This window comes from Gymnodraco acuticeps, unplaced genomic scaffold (genome assembly GCF_902827175.1).
Source record: "Gymnodraco acuticeps unplaced genomic scaffold, fGymAcu1.1, whole genome shotgun sequence".
Lineage (NCBI taxonomy): Eukaryota > Metazoa > Chordata > Actinopteri > Perciformes > Bathydraconidae > Gymnodraco > Gymnodraco acuticeps.
Window position 1 is genome coordinate 1,730,981 of NW_022990054.1, and position 13,226 is coordinate 1,744,206.

The 13,226-nt window shown below is 39.9% G+C and overlaps 1 protein-coding gene and 1 long non-coding RNA gene across 2 annotated transcripts; one reads left to right on the plus strand and one right to left on the minus strand.

Moving 5' to 3' along the window:
• The first annotated feature begins 9,024 nt into the window (after positions 1-9,024).
• On the plus strand, positions 9,025-9,482 carry LOC117545932. Its single transcript, XR_004568898.1, has 3 exons — positions 9,025-9,184; positions 9,275-9,351; positions 9,469-9,482. It is a non-coding gene; the product is annotated as an uncharacterized LOC117545932 (long non-coding RNA).
• A 1,218-nt stretch (positions 9,483-10,700) lies between these two features.
• LOC117545870 lies at positions 10,701-12,940 on the minus strand. The gene is made up of 3 exons (XM_034215834.1): positions 12,470-12,940; positions 11,781-11,916; positions 10,701-11,570 (listed from the first exon to the last, which is right to left on the minus strand). The coding sequence occupies exons 2-3, from the start codon at positions 11,892-11,894 to the stop codon at positions 10,818-10,820; spliced, it is 867 nt and encodes a 288-aa protein (XP_034071725.1). The 5' UTR covers positions 11,895-11,916; positions 12,470-12,940; the 3' UTR covers positions 10,701-10,817.
• Positions 12,941-13,226: the final 286 nt, after the last annotated feature.

Genomic DNA, 13,226 nt, shown 5'->3' on the forward strand with positions numbered 1-13,226 from the left:
TGGTTTTGTACCCTACATCTATGTTAAGCTGTTCAACGTTCTACTAACACTATTTTATGTAGTTATAATATAAGATAATAAATTGAGACAGCTGAGAGAGCTTGAATATCCTTAAATTACAGTATTCCAAACAGCAGAACTTCTGTGTATGTGATGTGACTGATAACCTGACATGGTTTAGCCTTTTCCCACACCTATTACTTGCCTGATCAGCCTGCTCTCAGCTTTCTAATTTGTCTGTGTTGTATTGAAGCAGTGTCCTAAATGTAAAATTACTGACATTTTTGTTTTAATGTGTATATTGTCTTTGAGAACTGCTCACATGTGGAGATTTTAGTGGCAAAGTGTTCCTGTGTAGCTGGAACAGCACTCTGCAACCACAATGTTGCACTGCTGTTCCAGACCGCGCACTACTCCACACTCAACCTGGCTGCTGTACCCCCTGTCCTCAGCTGCACTGAAACAGAGCAGCCATGGCACAAGCCAAGAACCAGTATGTGTCACTACCAATCCACCGTTTAATTTCCTTTGTGCCAAGAGCTGATTTAGTATGTTGCATCAATGACCATTTCAATTAATTTGACAATTCTTTTGTGTAATTAATAGGGTGTGAAACCAAGCAGTGAGTGACATGGTGTTCACTTCCACTAAGCCAAAGCAGTTTACAGTTGCTGACGGTAAGGTAATATCTATTGTCCTAAGTAATTGTATGTAGCCTGCTACAACTTTGTGATTGTTGTCTGAGTGTAAAATTGTTCTTAAAGTCCTAATTATCATATAAACATGTTCAAAGGAGTACACGTTACAAGGCCGTGCGGGGGGAGCTGCCAGACCCAGATGTCCTCAAAGTCAGCGAGGCATACAAGGAGTTCTCAGCAGACATCGCAGCCCAGCTCCTACTCACAGGGATGGAGTGGTGTGATTTCGTCGTTTTTGCAGAGGAGGATATCCTTATACAGCGTATCTGCAGAGACTGCGAGGTGGCTACAACCATTAGGGAGATTATTTTAATTTTACATGGACTGATATGCACTACACTAAATTAGTGTACCACACTACATTACTGATCTAACATGAATATTTTCCTGTATATAGTTCTTTCAATTGCTAAAACCAGAACCAAGTGTGTTCTATAAGTCAAAAAGATCCTCTACTCAAAGGACCAATGTGAGGAAGAAAGGGGTGTTTATTGGCAGACATGTAATGTCATATGATGTTATTCATTAACACAATTTGTGGATGCTAACTAACTTATCTTGCCTTGATCTCTTAAATATGTATTTTTCCCCCCCGATATAACATCAACCTATGTTTTGTAAAAGTGTATTAAATGAATCTGTATAATGTTATCATATTGTGGATTTATTATATGATGTATTGTCCCATGTTATTTTTGTGTGCATTTGTTTTGAGGTTATACAGTAATTCATTAGTACCTAAACATAGTATGGTATAACTGCTTTTTGTAATGACCACAATGAAATACACAATTGGTTTGGGAGCAAGAAATCTTTTAATCATTGCTGCCCAGGCTTGCCCATGCTTTCACCAAACCGGAAGTACTCTCCCTCACACCCACCCGCCGGAAGTTGAATTACGCCATCTTGTGCACAAGTTACGCCCAAGCCCCCAGGAAGTGCGCCGGACTCAGATGACAATATTCGTGGTGGCCAAACGGCGGTACTACACTTCCATTTGGTTGCCAGGCCCGGAAACACTTTTCCCCACTGACTTACATAGGGAAAGAGTGGTCTGTAAATCGTTGGATAATTTTTTAAAAACTAAATAGACTACCCAGTATGAACACTTGTATAGCCCTTATTAAAAACATTCGTTCCTCAAGTTGTAAAAATGTGCTAATAACGTTATTCTGAGAGTTATATCCCTCTGCATTATGAACGCGCATCTAACCCACGGGACCGCGCCGCCCGGCACATTCATGTTACGTGTTCAGCACTACATGCGTTTATCTTTACCCATGGATGCACAATAAGAACGGACCATATCGCCTTACTGCCATCCCACGGAGCTGTAATAATAGATATATTGCACATGTTTGCTGTAATTCATCATTTGTAACATATAATACTACATGGGCTGTATGATGTAAATCTTGTACCGTAAATGTTGTATTAAATAAAGTTAATATTACCGACGTAGATTAATGTCCCTGTAGCTTCTTATTGCACTGTATACATACATATATATATATACACCTATGTATATATATACGCGTTAATAACGCAAAAAAAAATTAACGCCACTAATTATTTTAACGCATTAACGGTTTGTGTCGGCTGTGTCGGCTGCCCTTAAAAGGCAATGTGAGCGTCCATTCTCATTGGATAACGTAGAATTGTACACCCGGAAGTAAGTATTCCCCTTACTGTCGATTGATTTTACAGTGATATCTGCACTACTCATCGACTAAAAAACACCAGATTATCCTTGTTAATTACACAACATTGATTGGTTTAAATTGTGTGCAATGCTTTTGTATTTTTCCCCTTCGATTCGGAGAAACGTATATTTTTTCGGAGTAAAGGATGGCAGAAGACACTACACTACCCAGAATCCCCAGCTATCGTTTGGACTACACCAGGTGCTCTGTTTGACAAACCCCGTTTTTTTTCACCATTCATTCCAATGGCTGGCATCTATATCACGTGATCTTCAAATTTCTCCCTACAGAAAAAAAAAACATGGCCGAACTTCGTTTTATTCTCGGTGGAAAATGCCTATTTTAAAGTTAGTTTGGCCATTAAAATGCGTTTTGATGTCATTTGATGCGAGAAATATGAGTTGTTATTTCAGATTATGTGTGCAGTGGATGTACATGATCTTTAGTTTGCTAGTTATTACGAAGATTACTTCAGGAAGTTTTCATTGTTACCAAGGTGGATGCTAGGGACGCTGCTATCGATATTATTTCTGTTATGTTGTGTAACTGTTTAATGGTGTTATCTTTATTGCTACCCCCTTCCCCGTCAATGTATAGTGTTGGTCCACAGCGCAAACATATTAGTTTAACAAAATCCGCATCTAAAGATAGCCTACGTTATTTTCCCCTGTGCAATTCCAGTCTCACATCTCACAGCACATCGTCATTAACAAATACCGGAAACAGACCGAAAACATTTTTTAAAAATAAAATAATACTTTATTCCGAGTGTGCTTGCTTTTCTCTTTGAAAGTCATCACATAACGGCATTGTAATACACGGTTCGGCTGCATTAAATATTACATATCTGCCGTAGTTCTGTATTTATAGAGCCCTGATGAGAAGACTTCTAGACAAACATGAGGAACTGAAAACGTGACGTGGATCATAAATATATCAGCCATTAAACAACATCTTACATTTCTTTTCACACAATACGTCTCCTTGCAGTATCAACACTAATTCGGCTTACTTTTATATTTTATCCAATTGGTAGATAGGCTGTATTTACACCATAAAGGTGCACAGCTGATATAAAGGGACACCTAGTGGTTAAAGCATGTTATTGAATTTCATTATTTTTATTATTAGATATGAATAGGATCCCTATAAAGTATATTCATTACTCGTTATTCTCTACTAATAGTTCATTAAAGACTGTATATAATGACTATTTTGCACATCCCTTTCAAGATTTTCTAAGGTTTATTGACATATCATATAGGCCCACAGAACTATGGTGTAGTTATGCATGGGATGAAAAACTTGGGTCGCAGGTTCCTCAATAGTGCATTACAAGACATCTATCAATATTTGTGCATACCTCCAGCAATGTTAACTATGTTGAAGCACTTATTTTAACTGATATTATACATAATGTATTATACTCTTATAAGATGTATGTAGATATTTCATCTCCGGCCTTGTCAGGTATTGAACAATCAACAAATAAAGAACACAGAATTGTTAAATATAAAACACAGAATTTGTGTGATTATACTAAATGATTTACAAATAAACACCACTGCATATTTAACTGTTACACATGCTGATGTAACGCAAATGTTCCAACTTGGGATCAATAAAGTATATCTTAAGCTGATCGATGGCTACTGCCATATTTGCAAAATGTGCTTCTGAACCTTGACAAGTGCATGTTTCAGGCTTATCAATTAATGTAATGTAATGTTATCAATTAACAACAGGGGTCACAAACATAAGACCAGCTGTTAAATAAAGCTCTTCTGGCATGTGTGTATATATTAATGCTGCCCATTATGGGCACAAGCAATTTTCACCCATTTATTAATTATATGTTTTAAATTTGAGTGTTTCCTACCCCCTAAACCTCCAGGGATGTACACAGTTTAATACTGGCAACTTCTTATTATGGGAAATACGAAAACGTCTTTTAAAACTACAACTCCCAGTAGAGACGTGCCATAGATAAAGAACATGTTGCGAAACAGAATAGCCAGCATGTGTAGTTCTGGGGACGCGGTGGACCCGTTCAAATCCAGTTTTGGACAGTCTGCCGTGGTTCCATCCCATTTCAAGTGCTGTTCGAGGCTCGGTAACCAGTACTCGAGTTGAGGGGGGATGAGGGGGGATGGCATCCCCCCTGAAATAAAAACGGTAAAAATCATCCCCCTTCTAAAACTGCCATCCCCCCTTTCCATCCCTTATGTAATTTTATCAATGAACGTGGCACTGGTATTACTGCTATTTCAACATTAATTGTGCGCATTTTGAGTAAAATACTGTGAGCGAGGGAGCACGCACACACACAATGACATTTTTACCGAGTCACTGACGCTTGACTATGCGAGTGCCCTAGAGGGCGCCAGAGCGCCGTGATGCGCCTGTTTGATTGATGCCAGAAGCGCAGGTAACGGTCATCATAATGGCCAAGCAACCAGGAGGACAACGCGATCTGAGGGACTTCATATTTAAAAATACTAAAAATAACATTTCAGGTGAGTCAATAATCAGTAATCTTAGTCATTACTCACTACTTTAGTCACCAAAGGTGGAATCTATGGACATAAGCAATAACAACTTAGTTTGGAGTTTAGCTACGTTTTTCTCTCGTGTTAGCTAGCTGGTCAGACTCAAAACTGTTGATGAAATGATACCACCAGCACCAGTAGAGCTGAAACCCCTCCTTCAAGCAGTGAACACTCTGGTCATCTCCACAGCTGAGTGTGAACGTGGGTTTAGTCAGATGAACATTTTAACCACAACTAGAAGCTCCCTGGAGGTAAAAAGCATGTCAGCCTTGCTTTTCATCAAGTGTGTTGTTGGCCCTCCACTGAACAAGTTCAGACCAGAGGTATATGTCAAGACTTGGCTTCAAAGCCATTGCTTAGCTAACAATCCGAAAGCAAGAGCCAGAAAAATTGAGACCAAAAAGCATGATTATGAAAATCTTTGGAAATTTCTATGAGATGGGGGAGAGTGGAGTAGGCAGCCATTGACAACATTTGTCCTATTTTGTATTATCTGTATAATCTTTTAATATATTTTCATATTTCGTAAACAATTTCAATTTGCACTTAATGCCCTGTTCCTAAAAATGTTCATGAAGAATTTACATAATGATTTAATTAATTACGATACAAATGTAACCCTTTAGATACCAGTTTGATCGTATACCAGTAACTGCTTTTTTGAAAAAATACACTATAATTCAATATTCTAAAAACTATTTTGACTTTATTATTAGTATAATCAGTTGATCCATCTGAATAATAAATGAGGGACTGTTAACCTACAAGATTTGTACCATATACTTCATTATAACCACATTTTTGTATTCCCTCCCCCCCTTTAAATTAAAGTGAAAAAAATATTTTGCCCTAATTGTCCTCTGCATTTGACCCTAAATGTTATTCTACTCTAATTCTGAGGTGACTTGGTCAAGAGCAATGAAAGGAGTATCTGAACATCCATAACATGCATGTTGTTTTAGGAGTATAATAATTATCTTTATGCTGGTAGGTCTCCCACCCTCGGCGGGTTATCAGCACAAATTATGTCCCCATATGATAAAATCCACCATCCTCCCTGATTTTTTTTTACAACTTGAGTACTTTCGGTAACCCTCGGAGCACACTCTCCAATCACAGAGCTTGAGGACTATCACGGGGTTTGTCAAACAGAGCACATGGTGTAGTCCAAATGATAGCTGGGGATTCTGGGTAGTGTAGTGTCTTCTGCCATCCTTTACTCCGAAAAAATATTTGTTTCTCCGAATCGAAGGGGAAAAATACAAAAGTATTGCACACAATTTAAACCAATCAATGTTGTGTAATTAACAAGGATAATCTGGTGTTTTTTAGTCGATGAGTAGTGCAGATATCACTGTAAAATCAATCGACAGTAAGGGGAATAGGCCTACTTACTTCCGGGTGTACAATTCTCCGTTATCCAATGAGAATGGACGCTCACATTGCCTTTAAGGGCAGCCGACACAAACGAAAACGTCATTACCAGTAGAAATACATTGCTTTTAAAATCGTGCTGCGCAACACGAAAAAAAGGGAAAAATCGTGTTGGTGAACACGAATCAATAGATTAAAAATCGTGTTGGTGAACACGAAATGCCATGAGACTGGGTCACACACACACACACACACACACACACACACACACACACACACACACACACACACACACACACACACACACACACACACACACACCATTTGTATTGTATTATTGTATGAGAGAGGTTCCAGGTTGAATTGAGGCGAATATTTGTAATGTTCATAGGTTGTTGTGTTTAATATTCATGAGAATATTTGTCATTGTTCAAATGATAATAAACATTAGCATAAAGCATATTTGTCCACTCATATGTTGATAACAGTATTAAAAACTTGAAAAATATTCCTCTAAGGTACATTTAGAACAGATAAAAAATGTGCGATTAATTTGCGATTAATCGCGATTAACTATGGACAATCATGCGATTAATCGCGATTAAATATTTTAATCGACTGACAGCCCTAATATATATATATACATATATATATATATACATATATATGTATGTATATTAGGGCTGTCCCGAATACCATTTTTCGGGCTCCGGATATTCGGTAGTAATCAGCAGCGAATATTCGAATATTCGGTGCGGAGAGATGTTTTTTTTCTTTTAATAAAACAATTTTTTCACATTTTTTTCATAACACGCTCCGAGACACCTGACAACACGCTGTTAGGCAGAAGCGCAGAAAGAGCATAGGCTACTATTACGATTTATATTTATTTATTGTCTCAGTACTCGCATACATTAAAACTAAATGTGTCCTCTGCATTTAACCCAGCCGCAGTGCAGCGCCCGGGGACCAAATCTGGTTCCAAATTCCCTCTATAACGTTTTACAACCTGAAGATACAAAACACATATTTCTGTTATAACAACAATACTTTTAATAACATAGCCGTAACAGTAGGACTAACAGTGTAATACTTGTTACCGATACAGTAAACAGTATTTAAATAAATGAAGAACGAAAAAGAAATGATCGAACTGTATGCCAATAATTGCCTTAGCCCCAGATGTTCCCACATTGCTCTTATTATTTTCACTATTCAGATAAAATTGAAAAACTAATATAAAAAAACAATTCGGTTGCTTGCTTGCAACTATTTTCCAAGCAAAGTAAGTGCACGATTTTACCATGTGTAACGTTACTGTTTAAACGGCGGATAAAGCAGCTTCATCATGGCAACAGCTAAACTAAGCTAGGCTAGTACTTACAGCATCCGGTGACTTTTCAGAGTTGTTGTGCCACCGTGGTAGGCCAGTTTCTTGTCGCATATTTGGCACACTGCCTTCTTCTTACCGTCGTCCAATTTAAAATGGTCCCAGACAGCTGAAGTCTTCTTCATTTTGTGTTCAGGTGTGTGAAACGAGGTGAAGCGTGCCGTTTGCGTTCGTAACTGTGAGTGAACGCGATGTCAGGAGCACAGGCTGAGATTGTATTTATTTCCGCATTTTAACAGTGCAATAGGCTACATGCACAGTCACTTCCGCATTCTACTCATAGCGGCCGATTCATTTCCTGTTTGAAAATGACGACCTTCTACACCCGCTGCCTACAAGAGCTTCCGAAATTAAAAATGTCAGATGTTCATCGGATTTGCCGGACGACTAAAGCCCCAGCCAGCAAACTCGATAAAGGCTTCAAATTATATGCTGCGTCATATATACACAACTATGAAGGTAAGAAGGTAACCGGTACTAACCAGCTAGCTTATGCTCCGGGTTATGCTAACATTAGCTGTCAAAAGCTAGGTAACGCCAGAGCCCTATATAACTACTATTATTATCTGGGTAACGCTATGTACTGTTTCTGGTGTTAATTCTTTAAAACATTAGCCATTTTGCTAACAAATACTATCGTTTAATAGCCTTATAGCCTAGCCAAGGTTGTCTTGTTGTTAGCCACACTGCATAATGGTATCAGCTTTTGTAAAGCAATGTTGCCATAGATGTTTTGACGTGAGTATAGATCTAACGCTGTTGCTCTGTTTTTCTTCATTCAGTGTCCAATAAAGACAGGCTGACAGGGCAGGTCAGCGTGAGAGCCTTGTGCTACAGGTCAATGCGGAAGAGCGAGACAGCACACAGTTTGAGTGTAGGCAGGCAGCATTGACACTGTGTTCCCCCCTGTTTATTGAGTTTCAGTTCAGTTAAACATTAGTTTACCTTAAGGGAATCTCAACAGTGTCCTACTTCTCCCTGCTTTATCATAGCTGATTGGTCAGATATTATTACATTGATTATGGATGTGTACGTTTGGGGGTTCAAATATATAGTCAAAACTGCTTTAATACAATTTTCAAGGCATCTTAGTTTCCAAAGAAAGTTCATTGTGGTATTGTAGGGTAAGAGGGTAACACTAAGCATTCAGGAATACATGCTTCTTCTAGGATAATGGGTCAGTAAAAATAAACAATAATTCTACTCATAATAACCTCCTGGCTCATAGTAACAAGTGAGGTTACTAATCACTAGTATTTCTTCTCTCTTTTTTAGATAACGCTTCGTGATTCATCACTAGTGGTGCTCACGCACAACCAGTGCTCCTGTGTTGCAGGAACTGTTTTGTGCAATCACACAGTAGCATTGCTGTTCCAAACAGCACACTACACTGAACTGAACATGCCAGTTGTGCCACCTGTGCATAGCTGTACTGAATCGGAACAGCAATGGCACAAGCCGCGAACAATGGTAATTTCAATGAGGTTCAAATACTTGTAATCTTTCACAGAGTTTTTGTTTTAAAGTGACTCAACGAACAGTAATTGTCTTTTCCTTAAGGGTGTGAAGCCAGGGCCCATCAACTCCATGGTCTTCACCAAGCCTGTACCAAATAGGATGGTGCAGACTGGAGTAAGGTAATTTTAGCAGGAAAATTGTGTTTCCTGTGTTTTTAAAATTCATAATTCTGGTGCTGTATTCCTAACCTTTATTGTCACATTAATGTGCTATATTGTCTTTGCCATTCTTTGTAGGAGTGGATTCTACATGGTGGGGCCATTACCAGATCCCTGCCTGTTCAGAGTTACGGAGGCATACTCAGCATTCAGCATTGAAGACAGGCCGCTTGTGACCACAATGAACATGAGACCTGACAAGCCCCTTGTGGAAAGTGCCTTCGGGATTGTGCAGGAGGGCAGTGTTCTGTCCTATCAGATGCCTGCTTTGACGTACACCACACTTCACACTGACACACCACCAACACCCCACTTGCCCATAGAGGGGTATGTGATCTTGCCATGTGATTTACCGCTGGTGTGCTCAGAAGAGGAGCAACTACATATGAACAGCTTATCTGTTGATTTGGAAATGTCTCACAAAATTGAGGAGGCTACCCGTGAGCAAAGCTCTAGCTCAGAGTGGCATCTGCTCCGCAAACCCAGGGTTACTGCCTCTAGGTTTAGAGAGATTTGTCACGTCAGAGGTGAGAGCTCTGCTAACTCTCTTGCAGAGCGAATACTCAAAGGTACAAGGCAGACTACAGAAATGAGGAGAGGTGCCGAGATGGAGCCCACAGTAGCAGCTGAATACAGTAGACTGGCAAACGTGAACTACTCCCCTTGTGGCCTTGTCATTCACCCCTCTACGCCCTAGCTTGGTGCCTCCCCTGATGGAGTTGTTTTTGACCCAACAGAATATCCCCAATTTGGCCTTGTTGAATTCAAATGTCCCAATGTCCCAAATTATGTCGACTGCAAATATGTGCAGATGGAATGTGGCTCCCCTAAACTCAAGAAAAGCCATGCCTATTACTGGCAAGTTCAGGGTCAACTTCTTGTATCTGGGATGCAGTGGTGTGATTTTGTAGTGTGGGCACAAGAGGACTACCTGGTGCAAAGAATATACACAGATCTAGAAGTGCAAAGAGCAATCAGAGAAAAAGTAGACTTTTTTTTTTTTTACACATACATACCGAAGTACCTGTCATTAAAAAAGTAGTGGGCACTGTAGCCATTGTTAACTCTGTAAGCAGTTAGCTGCTAGACCCTGGCTCAGCCGTCATTGTTTTTAGGAGGCAATCCCTCAATCATGTGTTCTGAATGACAACAAAATGTGATTTCAATATTTTGTTTTTTATATATATTGTTTGTCAGATTTCATATATGTAAATAAATATACAATTGTATTTAAAAAGACAATAAAGTGAAGTGATTTTTTTGTAATGAATAGTAAATCATTGCATTTGTAAGAAATCATCAACGCATTGTAATTTGCTATTTACCATTTATTCAAACAAAACACTAGCGTGTGTCAGGCAACACGGGATTACGGTGTGCTCACCCAGCTTAATCACAGCTACCTGCACAGGTGTCATCATCTTGTCTTATTTCACCCATTTCTTGACCAGTGCTTTGTTCTGATAGTTTGACAGCATACATGCTACTGCAAACAGTTGGTTGATGTTGTAGGCATGGGACAGGAGGATGACACCATCAAAAAGTTTGTTCTCTTTTATCCTCCTAATGACACGCTCCACATGAACCCTCAGTCTGGCAATGGCCTGTGTCTCCCTCACCTGATAGGCTGGCATTTGCTTCTGCTTTGACAGAAAAGGTGGGCAGTACACCTTGCATTTGCAGCAATCGCTGATCAGGAAGCCCTTATCTACCATCACTGCCATGTTTTCAGTCAACAACGCAGCTATTCCAGACTGTTTGAAAATCTCCTTGTCGCTGACAGAACCACCATACAGACTGGAAACAAATGTCACTGCGCCATGTGGGGCTATGCCAACCAGGGCTTTCATGGTGCAGTGAGATTTGTATGTAGAATACATTTCACTTTGGAGGAGGAGTGAGGATGGTGTTTGACACCTCAGCTCTGTGCAATCCAGGATCACCTGTGTGTCTGGGAAATCTTTGAATGCCTCTGGGAGGTGGGCTTGAACTTCTGCAGGTGTAAGCCAGATGCACTGTGACCCCAATAAAGTTGTAAGAAAACTCGTCCATGTTGCAATGATGCGGCTCACAGTGGACTGGTGTATGTTGAAGCGGTTTGCAAGGTCCCTCTCTTTCAAACCCACCGACAGGAAGCAGAGAAAAAGGAAGAACTCGTCAATTGGCTGAAGCAGCTGTCTCTGGAAGATAAAAACAAAAAAAGGGTACTATATTAATGTCATGAGTGTAGCACACCATGGGAAAAACATTAAGTTGTTTTAGTTCTCCGATGTATTCAAAAAGGATTGAGTACTATAGCCTTTTAGCCTACACGAAAGCAATGAAATGTCGGAGAAACATTTTCCCTTCAGTTTGTGTTTAGATTTTGTGTTAAAAGAAACGTAGCCTACCGTTGATGGACGTGCGTGTGTAACCACTTCTTCATTCCTCTTGGCAGCTGATATCGCTCTTGTAACACGAACCATTTTATAAATGGAAGGCTCAATCAAAAACCAGAAGGCCATCAGGTGGTTATAGCTCGGGAATCTGTACACAAAAGACACATGTCAGTCATTAATTGACTCGTTAACTGTAACACATGGGCTAATGCTTTCCTCTTGTTTGCTATAATACATTACAATTCAAATAGACTGATTAAGAAGGCACTTGGTGCAGGTATAGTAATATACAGCAGTAAAATGTAACAACTACATTAAAGCAGCAGTAATAATAATCTAAAACATACAGGGAACATTTTACACAGAAATGTTGTACTTTTACTTTGGTAAGGTTTCGAAGATTTCCACTTGTAGTAAAGTATTATCAGTATGTTGTTAGTATTAGTATGTTTTACTCCACCACATTTAGTTAACCTTCATAGTTTCTAGTTACTTATGAAAACACATGATTTATGATTCTACATGTTCAGTTCAGGAGTATTTTCAAACCATAGTATTTGTACTTATACTTCAGTTAAGTTGAGTAGCCTACTTATTCCAACACTGCATTCAAATAGTCAGCAGTCAAACGGCAGGTAAACAGGATTCTTTATAAGCTAACCCATCTCAAAAACTTGGATAGAATTTAGCCAAAACATTACCTGGTATAGAATCGGATGTTGTCGTCGGAGCCAGCTGTAAGCAAAACTCTCGCTGGACTCTTAACTCCTGCAGTTGCTTCTGCAGATCCTCCGCTGTTTTGGAGTTGTCTTCTGTAGCTTGAGAGGACATGTCCAGTGAAGCTGGTTCAGGGGTTGAGCAGTAATCATGGTCACGGACATCGATGTGCTCTTCCTGCTCCTCCCGAGAGACTGGTTCAGTGGGCCGCTCCCTTCTCTCCCAAACACTAGCCCGCAGTGTTTGAGCAGTGAAGTGATTCCACTCAAACAGAGTTGGTACAGCACCTTTCACAAGCCTCCTACGGCCATCAAGGGTTTTTGGCTCTATTAGTTGATCCGTAGCGAAGTGACGACTGCAGACCTTGGAGTGAGAGGAGATTGTAAAGTTATCGCGTCGTATTTTAACCAGCCACTGTCTTCGCAGCTCGAGTTCGGTCGGAAAGCCATGGAAACTTAGGACTAGGGATGCACGATATTGGTTTTTTGAAACCGATACCGATAACTTCCTGCTTCTCAAGACCGATACCGATAACCGATAATAAAAAAAAATGTACGCCACTAATTATTTTAACGCGATTAACGCATGTGTATTTTTTTTCCTTGGCCGCCCCGTAGTTTCAGAGCGCATCGAGTTTAAAATACCATCTACAAGCTGATGCTGACAGCCCCGCTCCTGCCGCCCGCTTGTGGCAGACCACACTTCCACGCTCACCGGCAGGCACCGACTGGCCATCTGGAG

Bases quoted from the DNA above. Each gene is read 5' to 3' on its own strand.
- LOC117545870 (XM_034215834.1), bottom strand. From the start codon at position 11,894: ATGGCCTTCTGGTTTTTGATTGAGCCTTCCATTTATAAAATGGTTCGT. The intron at 11,571-11,780 runs GTAGGCTACGTT...TTTATCTTCCAG, and splicing joins CACACGCACGTCCATCAACG to AGACAGCTGCTTCAGCCAAT.